At 37.1% G+C, this 25,821-nt stretch overlaps 1 protein-coding gene across 1 annotated transcript in view; it reads left to right on the plus strand.

The window, feature by feature from the left end:
• The first annotated feature begins 203 nt into the window (after positions 1 to 203).
• CLVS2 (clavesin 2) overlaps positions 204 to 25,821 on the plus strand; it is a 132,878-nt gene continuing 107,260 nt past the window's right edge. Inside the window, exons 1-2 of the mRNA XM_007955495.2 lie at positions 204 to 592; positions 16,544 to 16,718. Coding sequence (XP_007953686.1) covers positions 204 to 592; positions 16,544 to 16,718 — 564 coding nt within the window. The remainder of the gene's footprint in view (positions 593 to 16,543; positions 16,719 to 25,821) is intronic.

Raw genomic sequence — 25,821 nt, forward strand, 5'->3', positions numbered from 1 at the left:
TCAGGGGAAGAAGTTTATATCTCCAAAGAAAATCTGTGGGAAAACGGGAGCAACAGGGTACTGGATTGGACACTGGGACAAAACATTTCCTGTAAAAGAGAGGAAAGGTGGTGAGGTTTGGGGGCCAGAGTGGTGGTGGAAGGGACGAGTTTGTCGTGGGACAGTCAGCAAGAGGAAGGGAGGGCTCAGGAATCAACAGAACAATGACTCACTTACAAGCTGGTCTCTCTCCTGAGACCCTGGAGAAAGCTCGCCTAGAACTCAATGAGAACCCAGACACACTGCACCAGGACATCCAGGAGGTGAGGGACATGGTCATCACCAGGCCGGACATTGGCTTTCTGCGCACAGATGATGCCTTCATCTTACGCTTCTTGAGGGCCAGGAAGTTTCATCACTTTGAGGCCTTCCGCCTCCTGGCCCAGTATTTTGAGTACCGGCAACAGAACCTGGACATGTTCAAAAGCTTCAAGGCCACTGACCCTGGGATCAAACAAGCGCTGAAGGATGGCTTCCCTGGTGGCCTGGCCAACCTGGACCACTATGGCAGGAAGATTCTAGTCCTTTTTGCTGCCAACTGGGATCAGAGCAGGTAAATCCGAAATCCAAACTTGTAGCAGGGATTCTTTTCCAGAATTTACCCTGAGCTAGTGTCATAGCTTTGATGTTTCTGTTCATGTGGCTAGGAGAAAACAGAGAGTGGAGCTAAGAAATGGCTTTAGGTGGCCGCTCCAGAGAGGGGGCTATTTTACCTTTAAAACTGACTTCACTAAGCACCCAGTTCATACTGCAGCTTAAGTGCTTTGTGAGCCATGCTATTGTGCTGTAATTTAAATCACTCAGCTTCTAAATAAAGGTTCTAATTCACTCACCTCCTAAGTATGTTTCCCAGTATGTGAAAAACTAAGTATGAGAATGGAAACAACTTTTTCTCCTTCCTCCTAAATAAATTCTTCAGCTAAACTCATGTGAACATCATGATCATCATTATATGGTCACCATCATCATCATCATCATCATCATCATTAGAGTCACCCTCTCTCTTTTCAGTACTGAGATTTTATCACCGACAATCAAGCAGTTTTGTCACTTAGGAACTTTTCTGCTTGGTGATGTGTACATGAAGGGATAATATGATGTGTGTCACTTCAATGGAAAGAAAGAGTTATACCTTCTCACTGAGCACGCTGACAATGAAAATAAATGTTGATGAGTGTGCTTGTTCTGCACCTGTCACTAATCTAAAGGATATGTTTCCTGTCTGACGTGATTTTTCATCTTTTGGAAGAAAGTGCAAAACATTCAGTTGTGTCAGTTGGTAGACGTTTTGGGTTCTCTTGCTGTGTAACGGGGGGAGAAACAATATGCCTATTCCATTTATGTTATTATAGAAACATGCAAACATTCTACTTTCTCAATCAGAATTATTTTCCCAGACTAAAAGGTATAAGAAATTAGAAAGGGCTTTTGTGAAAGGTGGTTTCAATTAAGTTCAAAGTTAAATGTATCATATGGGACTTAAAGATGCTAGCAGAGCTGTGAATCATAAGAAGAAGCTGGTTGTTAAAAAGACACTGGTGTATTTTTAGTTTCGTGAACTGTGACTTTTGATACATCTGGTTAGTTGAAAGCTTCTCTGGACCAATTGTACAAGACTTTCACAGATAGTGGGAGATCTTATAATGTAAGATTTCAGAGTCTTGGGATCACTGAATGTAAATTAATATTTTTAACAATATTTTTTCCTTTAATTGGTCACTTTTTCCCTGTAATTCTGAGTTGAGAATTACTCTGATTATGTAGATAAATATAAAGACAAACTACTACCTGAAGAATCATAAAGCTGAGAAAATCACAGAGTGAGAAAGACATTGATGGAAAGGAAGTTTTGATATAGACACTGGTGAATTATAGAGATTTCACTCTACTTTTTATTAGCAAAATTTAAAACATTCTAATTCCATCCTTTGTCCACTATTTCCCTTTAAGTCTTTTTATTTAGTTTTTAATCTGAGAAGTACATTTTAAGGTCATGAAAACTAATAATTGTGTGCATCAAAACTGAAAAATTTTATTCAATAAAATGTCTACTATATATTGAGTCAGATCTGACTCATAGCGACTCCTCTTTGGGTTTCCAAGACGGTATCTCTACGGAAGTAGATTGCCCGATCTTCCTTCCGAGGAGTGGCTGGTGGGTTTGAACCACCAGCCCCCTGGTTAGCAGTCAAATGCCTTAGGCACTATGCCACCAGAGCTCATATATGTCATTTAGAAAGGAAATTTATTGCACGATAGTATAATAGAAGCTATAAACATTTTGTATTTAAAAATGTCTTGATGTCTGTTAGAGATATCAGGAAGGGAAATTGCACTTAAAGAGACAACAGACCTATTTTCATTTATTTCGATAAATGAGTTAATATTCACAATAGATTATAAACCTAATTAAGATAAAAGTCACTTATGATTATCATGCGTATGACATGATGATTGTTCTGGATATACTGAAAAAATAGTTCTTTAGCTGTTCTCTCATACTTTCATATAGAAAACAGGTTACCAATAATAAAAGTCTATCTTCCTAGAAAACAACAGGAGGAGATTTGTTAATTGATATGCAATATTATTTTTATCAAACTGGAACAAAATCCTAAATATTATTTTTTGTTTATGTAAAGTGAAAGATGGGAAGCTGTAGAAATATAGATACAGCAAGATTTATAGACTAATAACTGTGAATTCTATTTCTGTGATTGGAATTGGACAGGTATAATGAAGTTATAGTACATCAAGGTCAAAAAATGTAAAATTTAATTAGAGCTTGTTTAAAATTCAATTGACTTTCCTTCTATATTCTTTGGAAAGAGTTCCTTCCTTCTCCCTCACCCCCAAATCTACATATGCCCAATGACCTGGACTAGTGGGTAAATAGGTCTAACCCCTTTGTACCCTCTGTAGACCTTAATCACTGAGATATGTGCACAAAAACTACCTCTTTCCTGGTCTGAAAGCTGCAGGACAACAGCCTTTTTGGCAATGGCATGGTGCCATCAACCTTTCTCCCATTTTGGCCTGAATCACCTTCTACCCTACAGCCTTAAGGTTTACCTGCCATGACTCCTATACAAGTTTCTATCCCCTTCCCTAGATGTTTAACTGCTTTGTCAAGTGAATATGCTGTGTGCCAGATTGCCTCGATACTCATCCCTCACCGTTCTGTAAGTAAGATGTTCTCACCTTCCTTGTCCTGACCATGCCAGGCTAAACACCCTGAGTATCTTTGGAAGAATGCACGTCTGAGTGTAACTTGACCACATTCTTTGAGTTGTTAGTCAATCATCTTGTTTTCAACAACTTTTTTTTTTTTCTTTTTTAAAGTTGTTGTTGTTGTTGTTTGCCATCGAGTCGGCCCTGACTCATAGCGACCCCTCCTTGGGTTTCCGAGGCAGTATCACTACCGAAGTAGATTGCCCAACCTTCCTTCCGAGGAGTGGCTGGTGGGTTTGAACCGCCAGCCTTCTGGTGAGCAGTCAAGTGCCTTAGGCACTATGCTACCAGCATTGTGTTAAAGAAACCATAGGTGGGATGTATAGATAATTAAACAGGGACATTCCAGAAATGAGGTAGATGAAAATATTCCCAATTATTAGAAAGCACACTATTTCCAATCTCTAAATATTATTTAGGAAAAAAAAAAAAAACTATATATTTTGAAAAAAAAAAAAAGATTAAGATGAATTTCGAAAACAATTTTCAAAGATCCCTGAAAGAATTGATCTGTTGAGAACACAACACTAAACATGTTATTCCATTTCCAACAGCACCTCAGCTAGAGTAGATATTCAGTATATATTTATTGGATTGAATTAAGAGTTACGCATTTTAAAAAACCTAAGTAGGAAGTAATATGATACAGGCTTTCTTCCATATTAAATTTGTGGAACAGTTTTCTGTGCTCCTCAGGAAGCTGAGGACAGAAAATGTGCAGGAGATGGTGACTATAAATAATGTGTACCGCAGTCTAGCACAGTTCGGCTTCAGGTTATTGTAAAGAACTGGACCACTTCCAAAGCCATTAGGGTAGATATGGAATCTTCAGGAAGACAAAGTTAAAATCATAATATTTACAGTGCACCCACCTACCAACAGTTCTCAAAAAATGAGATAATGTAATTGAAATACTTAAAGGCACTGATGTCAAAATGAGTTCTGTGTGGTTTGTGGTTCTTTTATAAAAGAATAAAATAGGCTCAGGTGATTTATTGTATTTATTGAGAAGTCCATACCTTGGAAAAGATCCTTCTAATTTTATCTTCTCTCGTTAAGATCATCTAATATCATTTCTGAAAACAAAAGTAAACTCCACAAAATAAGGAAAAATTTGACTGTTACATTCATCACTAGGCTGCAATGTCCCCCCATGCATTATGCACTATATTTCCTTCCATGGTCATGGCACCGTGCCTAGGACATGGTGGATATCTTCATATGGACCACCCGATTCTGTCAGCAGAGTGTGGGGATAATACATCTTGAAGCTGTTGCTAGGTGCCCTTGAGTTGGTTTTGACTCATAACTACCCGATGTACAGCAGAACGAAACCCTGCCCTGTCCTGCGTCATCCTCACAGTCATTGACATGCTTGGAGCTAGAAAAGATAAATGACCCTACCTCCAGAAAAGAAGTTTGGTTTGGAATGAAAGTATGCCAAAGTCTAGGCCCTAGAGTATGAAAGCAGGTATCTGAGAAGTTGTAAGCCATAATTATTGGGAATATTAATGAGTGAAATTATGTCACCTGAAACATAATGATGATGTGCTGTCTAAGAGTTGGCTGTAAGCTGTCAGTTAGCTTATAAGTAGTATTTGATTTCCATAATTCTCATTAAACTCATAAAGTAGTTATATATACTTTAGTGTAGTAAACAAACATTATCTGGAATCTGCTTAGTAGCCATTAGAAAACAATTATTTACAGCCAGATTTAAAATGATTCTTAATATAGTGGCAATTCAGAAAGCACGGACCATTTTGCACTCTCTTTAGCTTGTCATAATGGACGTTGATTATCACTTACAATATTAAAGTTGGAAGGGCTACAAGATGGACTGAAAGTTTCCTAAATTTACTTATTGTCAGTTTGTTTTTTGTATTGAATGGTTTTTTTTTTTTTTTGAGAATATTATGTAAATGGTCAGCTATTTATGGTTTCAGTTAAAATTATGATTATGTAGTCACTTACTAAAATGTGTGGCCAATCTTTAAAATGAAAGATTTGGCAGTGACAGGCTAAATTTTTTAAAAATAGCTATAGAATATACGGATTTTATTTAATCCCAGTCACAAAGCTTTACTCTTCCCTGGAAACATACTAGAAAAAAAAGAACAAAATGGCTAGGAATAGATTAAAACAGATAAGGACAATTAACTAGCAAATTAAGGAAAATCATGCATACTCAGTAATCTTGAAAACAAAACAGAAACAACAAAAGAGAGACCTAATATTTCAAGCTTATTGTCTAAATTGGTTAAAATATTCATATGTTACTTAACTTTATACTTCACGGTGTCATATATAGTGACAGGACTAGGAATATTTACTTTAAGATCTCAGAGGCATCACTGTGGTGTATTATGGGAAGGATTTGAGATTACGTCAGAACCAGAAATGGAGGATGTGAATTCCATGGAATTTCTGTCCCATCAGAGCTTTCGTATTGGGAAATGAGCACTTTTAACAAATAATATGGAGACTGCAATTTATTCTTGGTTCATACCATGGAAAATAGGTGAGAGAAAAAAAAAAAAAAAAGCCCTGACAAATGTTAGTAGAATATTATGACAAATCTCTAAAAGAAATAGGACATTCTCTAAAAACTGGGTCAATTATGCAGTAATCAGTGAAGTAATCCTGAAAGAATAGCAAATGCCAAGAGTGCCAATTTTTAGTAGGATGTTGGTCAGACCAGGTCAGCACCAGGCTCTTTTCATATTGCAGATGTGTGACTTTAAACAAGGTGGAGAAGAAGCAAAGGATAAGCTACTGCAGTGCATTGAAATGAGACCTCAAATAAATGTTTAAGATATTTTAAAACATGAGCCAATGGGTATTGATTGATAGATTATCCTGAAAAAATGTATTTCCTCCATTCTGGGGAGAAAAAATTGAGCTCTTTTACATTGTTAAAGGCAGGCACATATATTGGACCATCATAGTCAATGGTGCTATCGGCATGAAAGAAAGGATGTCCTTATGTTTTGGGTTCTTATGACATCAAACAGCAAACTGAGGGAGTAATGTTTATTTGAAATCATTATTATTTAAAAAATACATTTCAATTAAGCATTTGCTATGCACATAGAAGCTTATTTTGGGGCAAATAAGGACATATATATACTTTGCACCATCAAGACACATACAACTTCTCTGGAAAGAAAAACAAAATATGAAAACTAAATAACTATTAGAGGGGTCAGAAGTGCTTAATAAGAGTATTGTTTCTTGGTGTTGAATGTTCAGTGCAACGTGGCAGCTATGGGTTATAGAGAAGAATAGTATCTACTTGGTTAACGAAATTCAGTATTTCATTGTCATTTTATTTGTTCATTCATCCACTTTTTTATTTTAAGTCACTTTTATAGTCTCTGTTCTAAGCCCATTACCAATGTTAGTTTATTAAATATTTAAATCATAAAAGGTGGATAATGTTAATATATGCATTTTGCATGTGAGGAAACTGAAACACAGAGCAGTTAAATATTTGCCAAAATCACACAACTAATAGGAGTTCTGGTAGCATAGTGCCTAAGGCACTTGACTACTCATCAGAAGGCTGGAGGTTCAAACCCATCAGCCACTCCTCAGAAGGAAGATTGGGCAATCTACTTCGTAGTGATACTGCCTTGGAAACCCAAGGAGGGGTCACTATGAGTCGGGTCTGACTCGACAACACATAACGACAGTAAATTCATTGGTTATTTATTTATTTATTTTTCTGTGTTTGTCCAGTTACCAACCTAAATCTAGGAGAAAAGTGATTACGTAATTTTTTTTAAAAAAAGCAAGCTCTGAGAATTAAAAATAACCCATCTCTAGTTTAGGAAATCTTGATTAATCATCAGATTACAGACAATTATGAACAGAAAGTTAAGGTGGAAGAACAAGTATTCCAAAGGCAAAGACTTTGCTATCAGGCACTTGTTTAGCTTAATCTTATAGTTGGCCCTTAAAAGAATAAAGTTGTCTCTCTGATGTGTTTCTATGTTTTACAATACAGTTATATCTGGATTTTTTTTTTTTTTTGGAAGTGTTAGTGTGTACTTTTTAAAAAACATTTTTTTTTTCAAAGAAAGATATGGTATTTTTCCTTTAGATGTTTAATTACCAATGATACTCTCATACTCATTCACATTCCCACAGCAGTAAAATTAAAGCAAGAGTCAGACAGCTCATCTTCTGTGCTCAGTGATACACGTCAAACAGATGAATCTTTTGGAGTTCACATTTCCTCCAGCATTTGCAAACTCAGCTTCTTCCTATCCTATCTCCTATGGATGTCTTACTGCATTTCTCCCATCAGAGTTCCCTTCTGTGGCCAAGCTGGAGAGTGCTCTGGTAAGGAAACCACTGACACGGGCAGGTCCTTACTGACTATGTGATCTCCTATTTCTGACACATGTATTATGCCACTGAGATGTTAAAAAGCAGAACACCTATTCATCAAACTCAGTTCTAGGTATGAGGCACCCCAGGGGAGTAGAAAGAACACTGGTTTGCATGTCAGAAAGAATTGGCTTCTAATTCAGGCTCCTCTTCTTATGCCCAATGTGATTTTGGGTAAACCACATAAATTCTCTGAGATCCTGTGTCCTTATCTCTAAAATAGTAGGAGCAAAGTCAGCCTGGTGACCTTGGAGTTGTTTTGAAAATAAGATAATGCTTTGGAAATATTAAACCGTTAAATAGATAGATGTGTTATTATAGGTGTGTTATTACCACTTTTAGTAATACAAAACACCTAGATGGGTTTATCAGGAGCTCTGGTAGTGTAGTGCCTAAGGCACTTGACTGCTAACCAGAAGGTTGGTGGTTCAAACCCACCAGCCACTCCTTGGAAGGAAGGTTGGGCAATCTGCTTCTGTAGTGATACTGCCTTGGAAACCCAAGGAGGGGTGGCTATGAGTCGGGTCCAACAACAACAATAACAACAGCAGATGGGTTTATCAGCTTTAATACCAAGGATACCTCAAGGCATAAATAAAGGTAATTCTTCCTCTTAACTCTTCTCCAAGCAACTTTCTGACAGGAAGTGCTTCAGACTTAAGAAAATGAGGCTTAATGAAAACAGAGGAGGGGGGCAGGCTTAATGAACAATTTAATAATGGCTGATTGATTTAGTGACAAAGGGAAATTGCTGGCTTTGGTGTTTCTAAATGTGATGCAAGTTTTCCCGTCTGGCTGAGGGGATTGGTACATAGGAAGGATATGACCTGTTTGTGAGTTTATATTGAGCTTTGCATGGCTTTTAAGTTGTGGTGGAGGAGGACATACTGTGAACCTAGGAGAGAATCATTGGCCAGGCAGCCACCGAGGACCTTGTAAGGCCAGAGGCAGAAATAGAGTGGAGCAGAAGCAGCTCCCTTGCTTTTAGTAAATAATATTTTGAAAGTGCTGGTGTAACTCACTTTCTCCAGCAACTTCCTATAAAAAGGGAGGAGTGCCTGGCTGCAGGCAGAGTGCCTGGCTGCTACCCTGCTGCAGTGATTGTCTTCTCTCTGGTCTAGGAAGATGTTTTGCATTGCCTTTTGAGCTGAAAGGAAAGGAAATCTTAAGTGAATACTGTTACACAAAAATGATGTCACTTTGATGACCTTTGTAGGAAGAAATATCTCAACATGGTCTGTGCCCCTGGGGATAATTTAATTTTTACTTAATAAGTCTAGAGTTTAGATGTCTGGGGACAGAGGACAAACACTGAGAGTTAAGTGCACTAGAATTTCAGAGGTGGGAAAGTGCACTGGGGTCTCTAGAAGGTGGAGACAATTTCACAGAGGTTAAGCCTGGGATCGTTCCAGAGAAGGGTAGAATTTAGATAAAGTTAAAAGGAAAAGGCTAAGACACTTGCCTGCTAACCAGAGGGCTGGCGGTTCAAACCCACCAGCCACTCCTCGGAAGGAAGGTTGGGAAATCCTACTTTCATAGTGATACTGCCTCGGAAACCCAAGGAGGGGTCGCTATGAGTCGGGTTTGACTCGATGGCACATAACAACAACAACAACAACATGGTGGAGGAGTGCATTGGTTTGTTTGGGGATTGACATGACTAGACATCAGTGGTTGTGGTGAGCCTGTGTGGTGGGTTGCCTGAGTAAGAAAGGTGGGTTACTCAGGGACCAGTGAAAATGTATTTCAGTTTTCAATTTTCTTGATCATCTGAAAGAAATAATTTTGGTCTGTCTCCTTGATTTCCTCTATTATTTTCCAGTCCCAATTTCATTTATGCCCTCTCTATTTGTTATTTCCTTTACTCGTTCAAATTTTTGTTATTACTGGTCTCATCAGATTTACTATTTCTTCTTGAATTAGTTTTGGTAAAACGTTTTTTTTTTTTCCCCTCGGAATTTGTTAATTTTATCTGGGTTATATAATTTATTAGTGTACAATTATGCATAGAATTTTCTTATAATTTGTTTCTTAGTTCTACACGGTCTATAGTAATGTTCCCATTCTATATTCCCATTCTGAATATAGTAATGTTCAGATTTTAGTAGTTTCACTCACCTATCATTTTTGTACCCAGGGTGGCTACAGATTAACTTTCTTGATCTTTTCAAAGAACCAACTTTTGGATTAATTGATTTCCTCTATTGTTAGGAAGATTTATCTATTTAGGGTGATTAATCTCACAATTAGGAGTCTTGGGGCTACAGTGGTTAATCACTTAACTGCTAACTGAAAGGTAGGGGATTCAAACCCACTAGCTACTCCATGGCAGAAAGATGTGGCAGTCTGTTTCCAAAAGATTACAGCCCTGGAATCTTTAAAGGGCAGTTCTCTGCCCTTTATGGTTGCTATGAGTTAGCATCGACTTGATGGAAATGGGTATGGCTATGGGTAATCTCACAATAGGAGAGAGGTAGTATTTCTGGGAAAGAGAGGGAAGGGAAAGTGAAAGAAAAAGACAGAGTACTCTTATATTAGGCAATGAAGCTGGTACTGTAGCAGTCAGGAAAGTTAGATGTCAGTGATATTGTAAAGGAAAAGAAAAATAATTGAGACTCGGTGATTTATAGAGGGTGATGGAAAGGGCATATCCTAAAATGATTCTCTCTTAATTACTGTAGGCAATACCAGAGGGAAGTTTGGTTCAGGAGGTGTTAGGATGATCTTAACATTAATAGGAAGTATTTAAAGCAATATGGAGTCATACTGTGGATCACTGAGTTGTGGATGTTCAGATGGTAGCCAGAAAGATGAGAATGGTGCTCCAGAGTGCCACGGGCTCTGGTGATGCAGATCCAGGGCATTCACCAGTGTGTTGGCGTCAGGTAAGTGTTGGCATATAGAAATGGATGGCTCAGTAGCTCTGAGAAAGTACATGAGAACAGAGGACCAAAGTCTACTTCCATATGTGAGTGGTCAGAGAAGGGAGTGGAGCCAAAGGAGAGAGAGATGGAGTGACCAGAAACGTAAGAGGAAGAAAAAGTTCAATGTAGCATTATGGAATCTAATAGAAGAGTTTCACAGCAATGATTATACCAAATATTTATCGAGTTCTATTTTGTGTAAAGTATGATTAAAAGTTTTACATATGTTTTTATTATTTCCGTATTATCCTCATAACAATTTTTTTCCCATTTTTATTGTGATTTGGGTGAAAGTTTACAGGGCAAATTCATTTCCATACAGCAGCTCACATACACTGTGTCTCATGACATTAACTGCAGTTTCACACAATGTAACAGTTGCCCTCCCACTTCCTCCCCATAGTTACCTCTTCCCTGTATCCTTCCCTCCCATGCACTTCTGCCCCCTGAGCTGTTTCCCTGTGCACACACAGCCCTTCTATTTTCCCAAGATTGTTCTCTCCAAGGAGTATATCTACCTAATGTAAATGTTCACCTCATATGCCTGTCTTTTGTTTGGCTGGAAGCCATAGGAGTGGGTTCAGTTCCAGACCTGAAAGGCAGCTAGGGCACATAGTCTCAGGGGTTCCACCAGGCTTTTATCAGACCAGCAAACCTGGTCCCTTCCTTTTTTTTTTTTTCTTTTTTTTAATAATTTTGAGTTTTGTTCCATATTGTTCTCCCACTGTATCCAAGATCTCCTACATAGATTCCACCTCCAAGTGGTTGACAGTGGTAGCCGGGCACCATCTAGTTCGTCGGGCCTCATAGTTGCATAGGCTGAGGATCACATGGTGTACCAGTCCCTTGTACTAATTGTTTCCATGTGTCTTTGGTTTTCTTCATTCTTCTTTGCTCTGGAGAAAGAAAGATACAAAGCTGCATCTAGATGGCCACTTGCAAGCTTTTAAGATCCCAGTCACTACTCACCAAAGTAGTATGAGGAATAATGTTTTTGCGTAGTTGATGTTCCCTGCAACTATGGTCCCAAACCTAAAGATCCACTTACTTGCTTCCTCTGGGTAACTGGCTGTAGGCAAGAAGTGACAACAATCTGATCCCTTTACAAATTCCTCACAACAATTTTATTAAGAACAAATGGTTAAAAAAGTGCAAATAGGAAGTGTGGAATGTACAATCATGGAAAGAAAAAATTCTATAACTGGAGAAATAATAAAAATAAATATTCATCATTTATTGAAATACTATTCTAAACCTGCTGCTGTTGAATCTGTTCTTAAGGTGAGCCCATGTGTTGCACAATAGAACTGTTCCATAAGATTTTCAGTTGGTAGTTGAGAGCTGTTTGTGTCACCTGGGAAGGATGTTGTTCTAGGAGGCAACTATTATTCTAGAAAGAAGAAAAGAGGGTTTTGTGAGGTTCAGAACTTGTTCAAGGTACAAAATTAAGCCTGAATTAGAAAAGCAAATGAGTCCTCATTTTTATTTTGTATTTGTTACAGCTGTAAGTTTTCCACTGAAAAAATAGACTGTGATTAAATTAAATATAAATGCCCCAAATGGTCATACACTCTACTCTTTAAGGTAGACTGATAGACTGACTTTATAGCTGAGGAAATTTCAGATGAACTAGATGCTCCTCCTGATTGCACAAATACTGGGAACTATAGATATCAAGGGAGCTCTGGTAGCGTAGTGCCTAAGGCACTTGACTGCTAACCAGAAGGCTGGCGGTTCAAACCCATCAGCCACTCCTCGGAAGGAAGGTTGGGCAGTCTGCTTCCATGGTGATACTGCCTTGAAAACCCAAGGAGGGGTCGCTATGAGTCAGGTCTAACTTGAGGGAGCATAACAACAACAACAACATGGATATCAAAGTCTTCTCCATATAGTTTTTGCACATGTAACTTCAATTTCTTTCAAGAACAATAATTTATAAGGTCTTGTGTCCTGGTTGTAAGAGTCTTAACTGGTGCCATGATTTCTTGTTACTACAAACAATGCATCATCCTCCCAAAGCTGATTTCAGATTCAAGTTTTACTTAATGCTATTTTGGGAAGCACAATCAGGAGACAAATGCTGCATTAATGTGTTAGTTTGTTATTCATGGCTTCCTTCCAACAAAAAAGGGAAGAATAGTGATGGTGGAGCTTCTGTAACTGTATGAACTCCAAATAAGAACATGGGAATATTTTGTAGAGACTACTAAGTTTTAAGAGATGACAATTAAAAATAATTTCAAAGTAGAGAATAATGATAGGAATCCCAAAGAGATACAATTCGTAGATGCTCTATCTTTGGAAGATATTTTATAGACTTTGGCAAGAGCTTGTGCAATGATGCTAAGCTTAGGGATAGCCTGCTGAGCTGCTAATAGTAACAATGCCACATGTTTGACAACAGTGAGTTAAGAGTGCTTTTGACCTGCCCTTGGAATGCAGCTAACTGGGGTATTTTTATGTTTGCATTTTTTTTTAACCTATCCAGCAATTTTCCCTTTTATATTTGTTTTTTTTAACCTATAAATTAATATGCATTTAAAAGACCAAGGAGCCTTGGTAGTACAAGGGTTAAGTGCTTGCTGCTAACTGAAAGGTTGGCATTTCGAACCCATCCAGCAGCTCCACAGCAGAGAGACCTGGAGATCTGCTCTTGTAATTACACCCTAGAAAACCATATGGGGCAGTTGTCTGCCACATGGGGTCACTGTGAGTCGAAGCTGACTTGCTGGTACCTAAGAACAGCAATATATAAAGATTAGTTAATTCTTTTCTTGGAACAAGATATTATTTATATGAATATAAATAAATAAGCTCATTAGATTTATTCTTGAAAACTTTACAAACCTCCATTTCTTAATTGCTGACAATGTGATTTGCCTGATTTTATTTCCTTTGGAATAACAATGTGGATATAAATGTTTCTCTTGATTTTGACCCAGTTTAGGAAAACCGTATCTTAAGGCTGCTACTTAAAACAAATTGCCTCTTGTTTTCAGCCTTTAATGGTGTCATGATTTCTTCTCACTATATACACTGATTGCATCATCCTCTCAAAGCTGATTTAAGACTCAAGTTTCACATAATGCTATTGTGATATTAATGCTGTTTGGTATTCTTACAGAAAAAGTCATCATCCTCACAGTGACTTGAAAGTTCTAATTTGCCCTTTTCTAATGTTCAATTTTCTTTGAAAACCTGAATTGTAGGAATTGCTTGTGAAAACATTTTTTCCTTTTATCATTCTTTGATGAGGAAATGTACCCCATTGTTACTCATAAGAATGTCTTAGGGTTATCCTACCTTTGCCATGATATCATTAGGAATTACAGAAATTAAAATGATTTTTTTTTTTTTTTTTTTGAGGGAGTCTACCTTTTAACCTGAAATGTTTCCTTTCTTCTCCACCTTTTCAGTCTGTGTAAGTTACAGGTGCAGGTCATTACACTGTGTTAGGCCATTCAATTTAAGGAGTTAGGGTGGCTATAAAGTGGCAAATAAAAGTATTCAGCCACGCATATTTCACAGTTTTAAAGACAAGTAAATAATAGAACTTCACAAAAAAAGCTTCATTATAATATATATTAAACAACTAGTTTTGGATGTTACATCCCTAGGCTTATAATAGCCTGTCTGCTTTCCAGAGGTTTAAAAATACTCTCTTGATCCTTGCCTTTTATAATGTAATATGCTATACTAAAGATCATCATTCATTTTTTAAATAAGGTGTACAAGCAAACATTCTTCAGTTCTGATTATACCTTGCCTAGTATTCTACATCTGTGGATACCAATGAAACAAAAAGTATGCCACGTGATACTACAACTAACATTTATTGAATCCCTACTGTGCATCTAGCATTTTCCAGTGCTTTCACTTGCATTGTTTCTCTGACTCCACTCTATGAGGTACAGTTAGATAGTGCTAATTATTGCCGTTTTTGTCAGATGAAAGAACTGAGCCTCAGAATTACAAATCATGACATATCCAGGGCCATATAGCTAATGAGGGGCAAGGCAGAGATACCGTCTTGAAGTCCTCTGACATAATGTCCTATACTTGGTTAATGCTGATGTTCTGAAGGAGATCCTATTCCAAACTCTTGATTTTACAGATGAGTACATGAGGCCGAAGGAAGGTGAGGAATTGCCTGAAGTCCCACAGTTGGGTTTTCTTGTCTTTCTGAACTGCTATGCTTTCTCCATTCATCTCCAAATGACTTTAGCAGAAAAAAATAGAACTTTCCCCTCTATGTACACCTGTCTCATACTGTCTCCCTCTCTTCCAAAAAACGCTGAGGATTTCTGCCCTTAATCCTCTTCCACCCACCCCATCCTACCTCTTCCTCAGGGCCCAATTTTTTTCTAGTTTTTCCTGAACATATCCCCTCAAATGTCTCAGAAGAAAAAAACTTGAAATGAAGGCTATAAAAATGGAAATTGTTAACATCCTCCATAAATTTGCTGATTCCTCTTAAATGATGCAATTTCCTGAGGATTTCCTTCTTAAGGTAATGATCTTGCCTTTCTCTCAGGTCTGACTGCATTATCTCCTTTGCTTCCTTGAAGTTAGGGTCTATATACTTTGATTCTGGATTCCTCAGCCTTGAGCCTTGAGCCTATCCTGTGTTTAGCATCTCTCTTCCTGAAGTGTTTCCTTGATATACCTCTCTGGGTATATCTCCTACATATTTCTCAAATACAACAAGTGGTGTTCAAAACCCTACATTTCTAGCCATCCCCAACTATATGCTCTTTTTACCTTTTTGATTCTGATTAATGATTTTTAGCATTTACTCAGGCTGGGAAACTAGAATCTGTATGTCACTCAGGCTGGGAAACTAGAATCTGTATGTCATTCTTTACTGTTCCTTCAATCTTATTCCCCACGTTTAGTTATCAAAATTTAACAATTTTACCTCTGATATGCTTCACAAATTTGGCTTCTATTTTTGCTCTTATTGCCATTACTTTAATTGAGGCCTGCTGTCCATAACCTAAGGCTCTCTGGTAGCACATTGCCTAAGGCATCTGACTGCTATCTAGAAGGTTGGTGGCTCAGACCCACCAGCCACACTGTGGAAGCAAGACTGGACAGTCTACTTTTATAAAGATGTACTATCTCAGAAACCCAATGGGGGTCACTATGAGTTGGAATTTACTTGATGGCAGTGGGTTAGGTTTTTTTTTTTTTTTTAAATCTATAACCTATGTCTTTATACTCTAGTATAGTCCCATTTAACAGAAAGAAGAAAGAAACATTTATTTAGTTTCTATAATCTGCCAGGTATGATGGAAAAGTGCAAGGGGGAAAGAAATAAAAACCCAACACTAAATTTGAATGGCTTGTTTTATAATAGGCAAATTTCCCTGACTTCTCCATTTTGCTTTTATTTATCTGCCTTTCTATCTGTCCCTTTCATCTTTCTTTCATTCTTTTTCTTTCTTCTTTTTCTTAATGGCACAATTCACTCCAAGTAATTAAAGTTTATGGAATCTTTTAACCATAGCTGTTCAGATATAGTGGTCTTGTTTATTGATGACACTCTTTCAAATACCATTCTCAAATTTTCAGATATGAAGATATAAAATGTTAGTATTATTGTGAGCATTCTTGAGATAATTTGGAATACCACACTAGATTTTTGGAGGATAGTTGAAGTAAGATTTTAGAAAAGTGTAGGGAAGGCTAAAGGTAAATTAAATGATTATAAAATATGATACTAACCGGTATTTTCAAGAGCACTCTAGTTTGGTAGATTACATATTAAATTCTAATATGTCCTATGAGCACACATTAAGTAAACCTCCTTTTAAAAGAAGATTATAAAAAAAAATCATCTTCTTCAGATTCCTGAAATATTTTAAAGGTAATTTTTAGTGTGCTAAAATTTTTCTATATTTTCTATGATAATGGTTGTCAGATTTAATGCAGTACTTTTCTGTTGCTGATAGGTACACACTGGTGGATATTTTGCGTGCCATCTTGCTTTCTTTAGAAGCCATGATTGAAGATCCTGAGCTTCAAGTGAATGGATTTGTTTTGATCATAGACTGGAGTAACTTCACCTTCAAGCAAGCCTCTAAACTTACTCCAAGCATGCTGCGATTAGCTATTGAAGGCCTTCAGGTAAAGATTGATGAATTCCCCAGTTTTTTGTTTTCTCATATCCCTTATTGACAAGTTTAATTAATTTCTCTTGTTAATTAACTTCTCATCTTGTTAGAATAACAAAATGTCTTACTACAGAATATTGACAATAATTTTTAAAATAATTTGCAAATACAAGCATTGCAGCATTAACTGAACAAAAGAATTTCAGCAGAGAGGTTGAAGGATATGGGTCTTTGAATAGTAAGATGTAAATATATGGTGCTCGACACACCCCTAGCCCTCACCATGTCTACACATAAATACCACTGACAAACTGAGACTTTTATCTGGATAATCAGGACAAGCAATATCTTTTGGATTTTAGTTACTAAGCAATTTAAGGTTTGAATTTTGCTGTTTTTTTCATTCCTGTTCTATGTATATTTATTAATTAGTGAAATAATTTGCTTCATTATCTCATTTAACACAGTAATTTGGGATATGGCCTGTATTGTCTTCATACTGCCTAAAAAAACTGTTGTAAAGCTATTCACTATGTTTCTTGGTTTTATGATACAAAATCACTGCTATGAATTATTATTTTGCACTTAATTGGTGTTTATGTTTTTTAGGGAGGAGTTAATCATATGCAATTTATATAAAAATAGCCCTTCTTCTAGCAAATGATAATTCTTTAACTGATAAGGAATTATAAAATGGGAATTTTGTTATTTTATTATTTATTATTTAATTGCATTTCATAAATCTGTTATTGCCATTTTTCTCACTTTTAGAATGTCTTTCTTTTGTTCTCTGCATTGCTTCACACTTTTTACATAATAATTTTTCTGGAATAGATTTTCACCTTTTCAAAAAGATTTGCAAATTGCTGCGAGTGCTGTTAATCACAATTTTCAAGAAGTGTTTTAGGAGCTTGTAAGTCAACAGTTAATTTTTCTAACTTTTACTACTGAAGCATATCGCTTGCTTTCAAGCCCCTAGTTATGTTCTTGTCATTTATTACATCAGGATGTTAGCTCTTTTGTAATGATGAATAAATAAAATTTTTTTTTAAAAAATTTATTTAAATAGTAATTCCTTCCTGTTCCATAGTAATTTCTGACTGTCTTTAGGTATCTACATTGATGGCTAAAAAAGGACCACTTCTGTAGGTTGCAGAACATTTAACCAAACTAAATTCTCAGGTTTCTGGCTCTGGAGTTGGTATGATGCACTGATCCTTTTTCTGTGGCTAGATTTTTTTTCCCCCTGATTTGCTGTTGGTGTCAGGCTTACTCCTGTCATACTTTTAGCAACATCTTTTGTAACTTCACAGAGACAGTTGATAAGGCTTGGAACAGCCTGAGACAAGGCTTGTTTAGAGACACTTATATCATGTAGAATTAGGACTAATTCTACCCTATTGCCAGGGATGTATAAAATGTTTCTTCAGTTCGTAAAGAAAATTGGTTACCACTGACCAGGTTACTGACACAGAATGATAACTTAGCCTGTAATAATTGTCATCCCTATTTTACTTATGTTTCTATTAGCACTAGGGGCAGGCTACCCCTTCAACTGGGTGAAGGACTCATGTTGTTGATAGCGTCCATCGAGCAGACTTGGACTCATGACGGTCACATGTGCAAGGTAGAACTGTTCCATAGGGTTTTCAAGGCTGTGACCTTTGGGAAACAGATCTCCAGGCCTGTCTTCTGAGATGTTTCTGGGTGGGTTCTGACCGCTAACCTTTCAGCTAGTAGTCAAGTGCTTAACAGTTTGCGCCACCCAGGGGCTCCTGCATGAAGAACTAGTGAAGTCATATTATTCCTCAAGCAATTTGAAAAACTACCTCAAGGATAGACTCATTGTTATCTGCCAATTTACACACTTTATGGAGTCATTTAACAGTAGGGTGATGAATCATTGTAGAGGCACAAACTGACAACTCAGATGTGTTTGGGAGCTTACCCGTTAGCCAAGGCCACTATCAGGACAACTTATTTGAGTACTCTATGTGAGCAGAGCTGGTGGTTCAAATCCACCAGCCATTCCTCAGAAGGAAGATGGGGCAGTCTACTTCTGTAGTGATACTGCCTCGGAAACCCAAGGAGGGGTTGCTATGAGTCAGGGCTGACTCGACGGCACATAACAACAACAACAACAACAACAACATGTGAGCAGAGCAGAAGCTACTGTCAGGTTAAACCTCAGTGCTTGTGCCTAGAAAGGGAGATGATCCCCTACCTCTTCGTGGACCTGTGCTGCCTACGTATGTGGGACCTCCTTAATTCTATTCCCCAGAAATGTCACAGTACCTGCTCTTCTCTCTCAGGACACAGACAGTTTGATTCCTCTTAATTGCCAATGGCAACACCACTTAAAATAAGTGAGCTCTTCTTGGGAATAATTTTGCCATGTTATTAACTTTTAGAACCAAATTGTCTCTGGTTGAAATTTGTTTTTTACTACACACACACACACACACACACACACACACATACACATACCCTTGTGTCTCTATCTACAAATTGCGAACCAATATAATGGAATATAAGACGGACCAAAAATATTTCACTGTGAGATGTAGGATTTCGTATTTAGTCTCTTATTGAAGATTTTATTAGTCTCTTATTGAACATTTTCTGACTTTTCGAATCAAGTCCCTGTTTTACTTTGTATTTACTGTATGAGATCTTTTACTGTGCATTGATTTCATTCAAAACATGAATAAACATTTTTTCAGGATTTCAAGATTTTACAAGACCATAAAATATTTGAGGTAAAAATATCTAAACAATTTTAGGTTGCTAAACACAACTACCACAATCATGAATGTCACCACCACCACCCCAACAGTAAATGCTTTCTAATTAACTCAAGGAGATTCAGAATTGGGAATATTTTAATAATTTAGTGGTAATTTATATCAAGCCACAATTCTGCCATATTGATTTTATTAAGGCAAAACTAAAACAAAAGTAAGGAAGACTACCAATCACTCTAGGAGCTCTGGTAGCATAGTGGCTAAAGCACTTGACTGCTAACCAGAAGGCTGGCAGTTCAAGCCCACCAGTCACTCCTCGGAAGGAAGGTTGGGCCATCCTACTTCCGTAGTGATGCTGCCTCGGAAACCCAAGGAGGGGTCGCTATGAGTCGGGGCCAACTCGACAGCACATAACAACAACAACAACCAATCACTCTGGTGCCAGAGAAAACACTTATTTTTCTGACATATATTATGTCAGTAAAATTATGTTACTGACATGTATTATGAATGAGATGTGACTGCGTTTGGAAAAGGCCTCATATTACTTCATCTTGAGGTGGCTGTGTACCCCGTATATCCACCCTCACTGATCCTATTTTTTCTTTGAACAAGAGTATTTTGAGTGATGTGGCTAGAGATAACACCTTACAGTGTGCATAATGATGCATAGGCTATCTCTATGCTATCCACATTTGAGAACAGCACAAGGTCAATTGAGGGACAGTGTGGAGGGGTGGGGATAGAATGAGCTTTGGAGGAAGTTCAACCTAGGTTTGGATGACAACTCTGCCAATATAGTAAATGGTTGAATAAGTTACTTAGCCTGCTTGAATCTCAGAAACTTCACTTGTAAAATTGGCACTATAATACCAATTTTAAAATATTATTATATTAGAAGTGATACATCTTATACTTAGCAGGTGGTATCATGATTAAAGTAATTAATGTGAATCAGCTTATTTTTCAAATGGCAGTTTTCTCTGGATGTGTGCTACATTTCTCACAACTCAGTGACTACCTAGACTCTGAAGAATGAAAGTTGGTTCACACTGGGAATTGAATATCACATTTTTCTTTGGTATTCAAATTGTAAATAATGCAGTTTTTCCCTATTACTTCTCTGTGTAGTTAAAGGACATCTAGATACTTTTACATTGGCTGCCAAATAAAATGTATTTTCATATTGGAAGCCCAATAAAAAAATGAAAATATTTTATCTGCTGCAATATTATCTCCTTTTTTTTTTTTTTGGAGAAGATTTAGGCACAGCTAAAAAATGTGGTGATGGTGGAGATGTCCTGGACCATGAGGGTTGAGCAAGAATTTGCTAAGTGGAAAAAGAGGGGAAGGAAATTTCAGGTGGAGGGTTGATGGGGAGACATTTTGAACAAACACACAGCAATTTAGTTTGAAAATACTTGATGAATGTGTAATGACACAGCTAAAATGAGAAGTGAATTGAGGCAATTGACTAGAGGTAAGCGTGGAAAGGTGGGCTGAGACCTGGATATATAGGACAGAAAGTGCTATGCTGTATGGTTTGGCCTGTGCTCTCCTGACATGGGGAAGTTTGAGACAAGACAGCAACCTGATGACTCCTCTGCATTGAAAAGATCTCTTGGTTAGAAAAATGGACTTAGATCATAACAGGGAGGAGTTGATCCAGAGAACCCCCAAACTGCCCTTGAGTTAATTATATCACTGTGATTTTATAGGGCAGAAAATTAAACTTCAGGGAAATTAAGATGCTTAACAAATTTTCTCAGTTGACGTCAAAGCTTGATTCCAGGTTGTCTTGACTCAAGGAAGCAATTCTTTCCTGAATCCAGTTGCTTTTATAGTCTCCAGGGCTATTCATTAGAAAATGTGGGTAGGTTACAGCTTAGGTTACAGTAACTTTCTTCACCCACCCCAAATCCTCACAATGTAATACACATATTTGTTCATTGAGATAAATAATAAAATTGTAATAAAAAGAAGCCACAAATGGCTGCTCTGTGGCGTGCACTTTTTTTAATATACCAGTTGCTGAACCATTTTCTTTTCCCCAGTGACCTGCCTCCTTGAGTGACTACCAGCCTCCCAGTTCTCTGTGACAAAGTGTAGAGGTCAATAGAAATCCATTTTGATTATAGCTAAAGAGATCTTTTATCAACACAATCACAAAAATAAGCCTTTTGTAATATTGATCCAAGGCAGTTTTGTATACTTTCACTACACAGAATCTCTACAATCATTTTTTCTTTTATAAAAAATAGCAAACATTTTTATCACTATAATGTAATCCTTGGTGAGCAAGAGACAATGTCAGATAATTTTGTGGAAAGAAGGTATTCAGGCTTCACTTGAAAGCAAATACAAAGAGAAAATTGTCTTGCTACTTACAAGACGTTAATTGATTAGGGTAGTCATAGAAACAGGAAGTATCTCAGAAAATCAATACAAGATTAAGTGAATGTGACTTGTAAGGCTCTAAGATATCTGCCTGGGAAACCAATTAAAACATGAAATGTTTGGAAATACCTAGAACAGCTTAGACTCTGCATTTGCAGTGAAATGATGTGGTTTAAATTTTTCCTTTTTGGTTTTTGCTCTATTTTTACTTTGTTTCCTTGTAAAACATTACTACCTTTAAAACTTATTACTAATGAGAAATATAAACTCTTACAAATCCGGAATCTGTTTATGAATTTCTTAATTTTTATCCTAACTTTACCAGTGTCATCTACTGCTCTTTGGATATATTTATCCATTATTTCTTTCACTTGTGTCCCAATATGTGTCTGTGCTTTTGCTTTCGTGATTTCACAGGAATCTCCAAACTCCATCTGCCCAAAGCACATAATGTAGTCAAGGCATGGCTTGCTGGCAGGAGGTTTGGTTGTAACAAGGAATTGAACAGCTCTTTGAATTTCCATGCAAGGCTCAGATGCAGGGCCATCTCAAATTGCCTAAAACAGTGCCAGATGTTGTAAGAGTTCTTAATAAATGGGACTTGTAAAAGAAAAAAGACTATGTAATTGATTCACAGTGCTTAATGCTGGCCCTTTCTTTTGACTCAAGGGCCCAGTGTTACCAGCAGCTATCAATCTGCAGGCTTTGTGCTCTCTGATCATTCATGTGGAAGGCAGAAAGTGCTGCCTCTACACACTCTGGCTCTCACTGTTTGGAAACCCAGTCTTAACTAGGGAACCTTGCCAAAAACTGAGGACACGATAATGACTTGGAACATCACTGTCCAAGGCTAGCAGGTGAGGAGTTCCATTAACTTCAAAGTAGCCTTAACTTACTTAGTTCTCTAAATCCTATCTACTTTGAGGTTGAACCTGTGTGTGTGTGTGTGTGTGTGCAGGGCAAGTAAAGGAGAATATCAAAAGGAACTCATTAAGGCATTGAATAAATTAGCAATTTTATAATAAAACAAAATGAGTCTGTGCTTTGCAACAGTGTTCTTTGCAATACTGGCTAACCTACCAATAGTTTTTAGGCTTATAATGCTTTGGACAATAGCAGAAAGCTTTTGCATACCTTGTAAACTTAAAGCAGCATTATGGTGCATTGATGAGCGAGGACTGAAACAACATCTGTCATTTTGAAAATGAACACAGAGACTCATGAACTGTATTCATTCAGACAGCCTGGAGGTGGGAGCATTTATTTCTACATCAGTTATGCATAGGCAGAACCATATTGAGAAACAGCAACAAGGGCAGTGTGTAAAAAAAGGTGACATTTTATTTATCACATGCATAGCTCTTTGAGCTAAGTGTGCCTCCTTTCAGTTGTTACTTAACCTAAAACAAAATGAGTGAAAACCCTAACGCTGCTTTATTTCACGGTATGAAAATATAATGGTTTGGCTGAGAGGCTGGATCCCCAGAAGTAGGATGCTGCAAGCCTTTTTTAAAAGCTGACAATAGGCTTGTAAATCTACATATAATATTCAGTTCAGCTAGCAGGCTAAGGATTATATAACCTTTGATATGAACTAGATTGATTGTATATATATATATACATGCACATAGACATTAATATTTTTCTTGCATTAAAATTGTTGTTCTTTTTCTATTATTACCAGCTAACCCTGTTAACAATGTCTAGTTATAGGAAGTAGGTGTCAACCTCAGCAAAAATGAAGACATGAGTGCTCTAGAGTTTCTTAATTCTTACTGAATTAGAGTACAGAGTTTAGTTAATTACCAATAAAATGTAAAAAATGTAATACTTCCACACTTTCACCCAACACAAAAGGAACTAGTTATCATTTTGCTTCAGATAGTCAAATAATTGAAGCAAAAAAAAGGGACAGAAGCAATGTAACACATTTTTGAGCTGAGTCATTGAGGTAATGATGAATGGACAAAAAGTAATTATCTATAACGAAAAACTGAACGGACCGTGTGAGCTATTCTACATTTCATTTTATTGACTGTGTTTAGACATGCTCTTAACTAGAGAACAGAAGAGTGGAGTAAGTGAAAGTTCTCTTTTATTCTTTTTAGTAGTAATGTAGTTGTCATTGTTGTAGTTATGTGCTGTCGAGTCAGACCCTACTCATAGTGACTCCTCCTTGGGTTTCCGAGGCAGTATCACTACGGAAGTAGATTGCCCAACCTTCCTTCTGAGGAGTGGCCTGGTGAGTTTGAACCGCCAGCCTTCTGGTTAGCAGTCAAGCAATGTAGTACATCTTAATGTATAGGTATCCTCTGCTTTTGGAAAGTTTGCTTTATGCCACTTCACTTTTATGAAAGACTTACATTAGTACCTGTTTTTGCTAATGGAAAGAAATCTGAAGGAACCTCTCCTTTCAGTAAAAGGTGAAAAGTGAAACTAACATTCAGTGTTTGTTTTTCAGTAAGCCTTTAAAGAGGCAGCACTCATCCTGAGCGTCACCAAGCTCCTTCCACATTAACTACACTCAGCATCTCAGCATTCAGCCAGCATAGCTTTTAACTGGCAGCTCTGGTAGCATAGTGCTTAAGGCATTTGACTGCTAACCAGACGGCTGGCAGTTCAAACCCTCCAGCCACTCCTGGGAAGGAAGATGGGGCAATCTACTTGGCTATGAGTTGGGTCCTACTCGACGGCACATAACAACAACAACAGCTTTTAACTGTGTTGCGAAGCCTATGTTAGTGTTATTTTAGGTTTTATGTATTATTAGATATGATTTGGTAGCTTATTTTTGGGGGATTTATGAATGCTCAAAAATGTTTTCCATATATATTCATAGTAGTTGCTTCTTTGCTTTATGCCATTTGGCTTATAAAAGTTTTCATAGGAATGGCTCTACTTTCAGATGGCAGAGGAAGCCTGTATCCTTTTCTACTAGCAGAACCTCATTGTTTCAGTGTCTTCAACTCAGAACTGCAAACACATCCTTTTGTTCTTTTTACAAATTATTTTAGGACCAAAGAGACATTAGGTTTTACTATAGGTGATAAAATTGATACACTTCATAAATGAAGTCACATGAACATTTAATAAAATCTCTTAACATCTCAATTTAAGGTACTTTTTTATTTTTCTTATATTTTAAAATTCTGGAACCATAATGCCAGAATCTTGGATTCTTTTCTGTCTTCATCAATGGGTAATGTTCATGTTGTTATATTCCCTGAAGGTTATTCTGGAAGTTGAAATACTCTTTTCCTTCATTGTAGCTTTTTTGAGGAGCTGTTATTAATGGACTTAATTTTCTTCTCAGTTCAAATTGTAGAAACCATGATAAACTCATGATGCCTTCGGGTTTATCCTAGACTATTATTTGATACACAATTAATAATAGTGTACCACTATGGCTTAAAGTCAACTGCATTATAGAATTCCTCACCAGGTTGGAAATTTGAAATGTGGATGAGAGTGTGAAGTAACAATAGTTGCTGTAACAGCCAGACCAAAAATATATACATCGACTCAATCATTTTTCACAAAATGTACCAATAGGTGTTTCTGATAAGCTGATAGTGCTCTTCCTTTTGATTCAGTGAACCACGTTCTTTCCACCTTCTTCCTTTGCCATCTTCTGCATGTAGTTTCCAAGGTCATTCTGGTCGATTCCATTCCATTTCCTTGTAAGGTGGAAAAGCATGGGGATTCACATATAATAGGTTCTTATGGACTAGACCTAGAAGTGGTGCACATTGTTTGCTCTTACATCCCATGGGTGAGAACTCAGCCAAGTAGACTCATAACTACAAGGAAGGTTGAAAACTATAGTCAGTGTTCTTAGGAAGAAGAGAAAGGGGTGGACATCTTTTATACAATGCTGATTCTCTAAAACAATTTAAATGTCCCTTTAATCAGTTCCTTAAGGGATGTTTTGCTTAATCTGAAAAGAAGAAGTGATAATGTTTTAAGGAAATTTAA

This window comes from Orycteropus afer, unplaced genomic scaffold (genome assembly GCF_000298275.1).
Source record: "Orycteropus afer afer isolate SDZICR_OR568_19922 unplaced genomic scaffold, OryAfe1.0 scaffold00506, whole genome shotgun sequence".
Lineage (NCBI taxonomy): Eukaryota > Metazoa > Chordata > Mammalia > Tubulidentata > Orycteropodidae > Orycteropus > Orycteropus afer.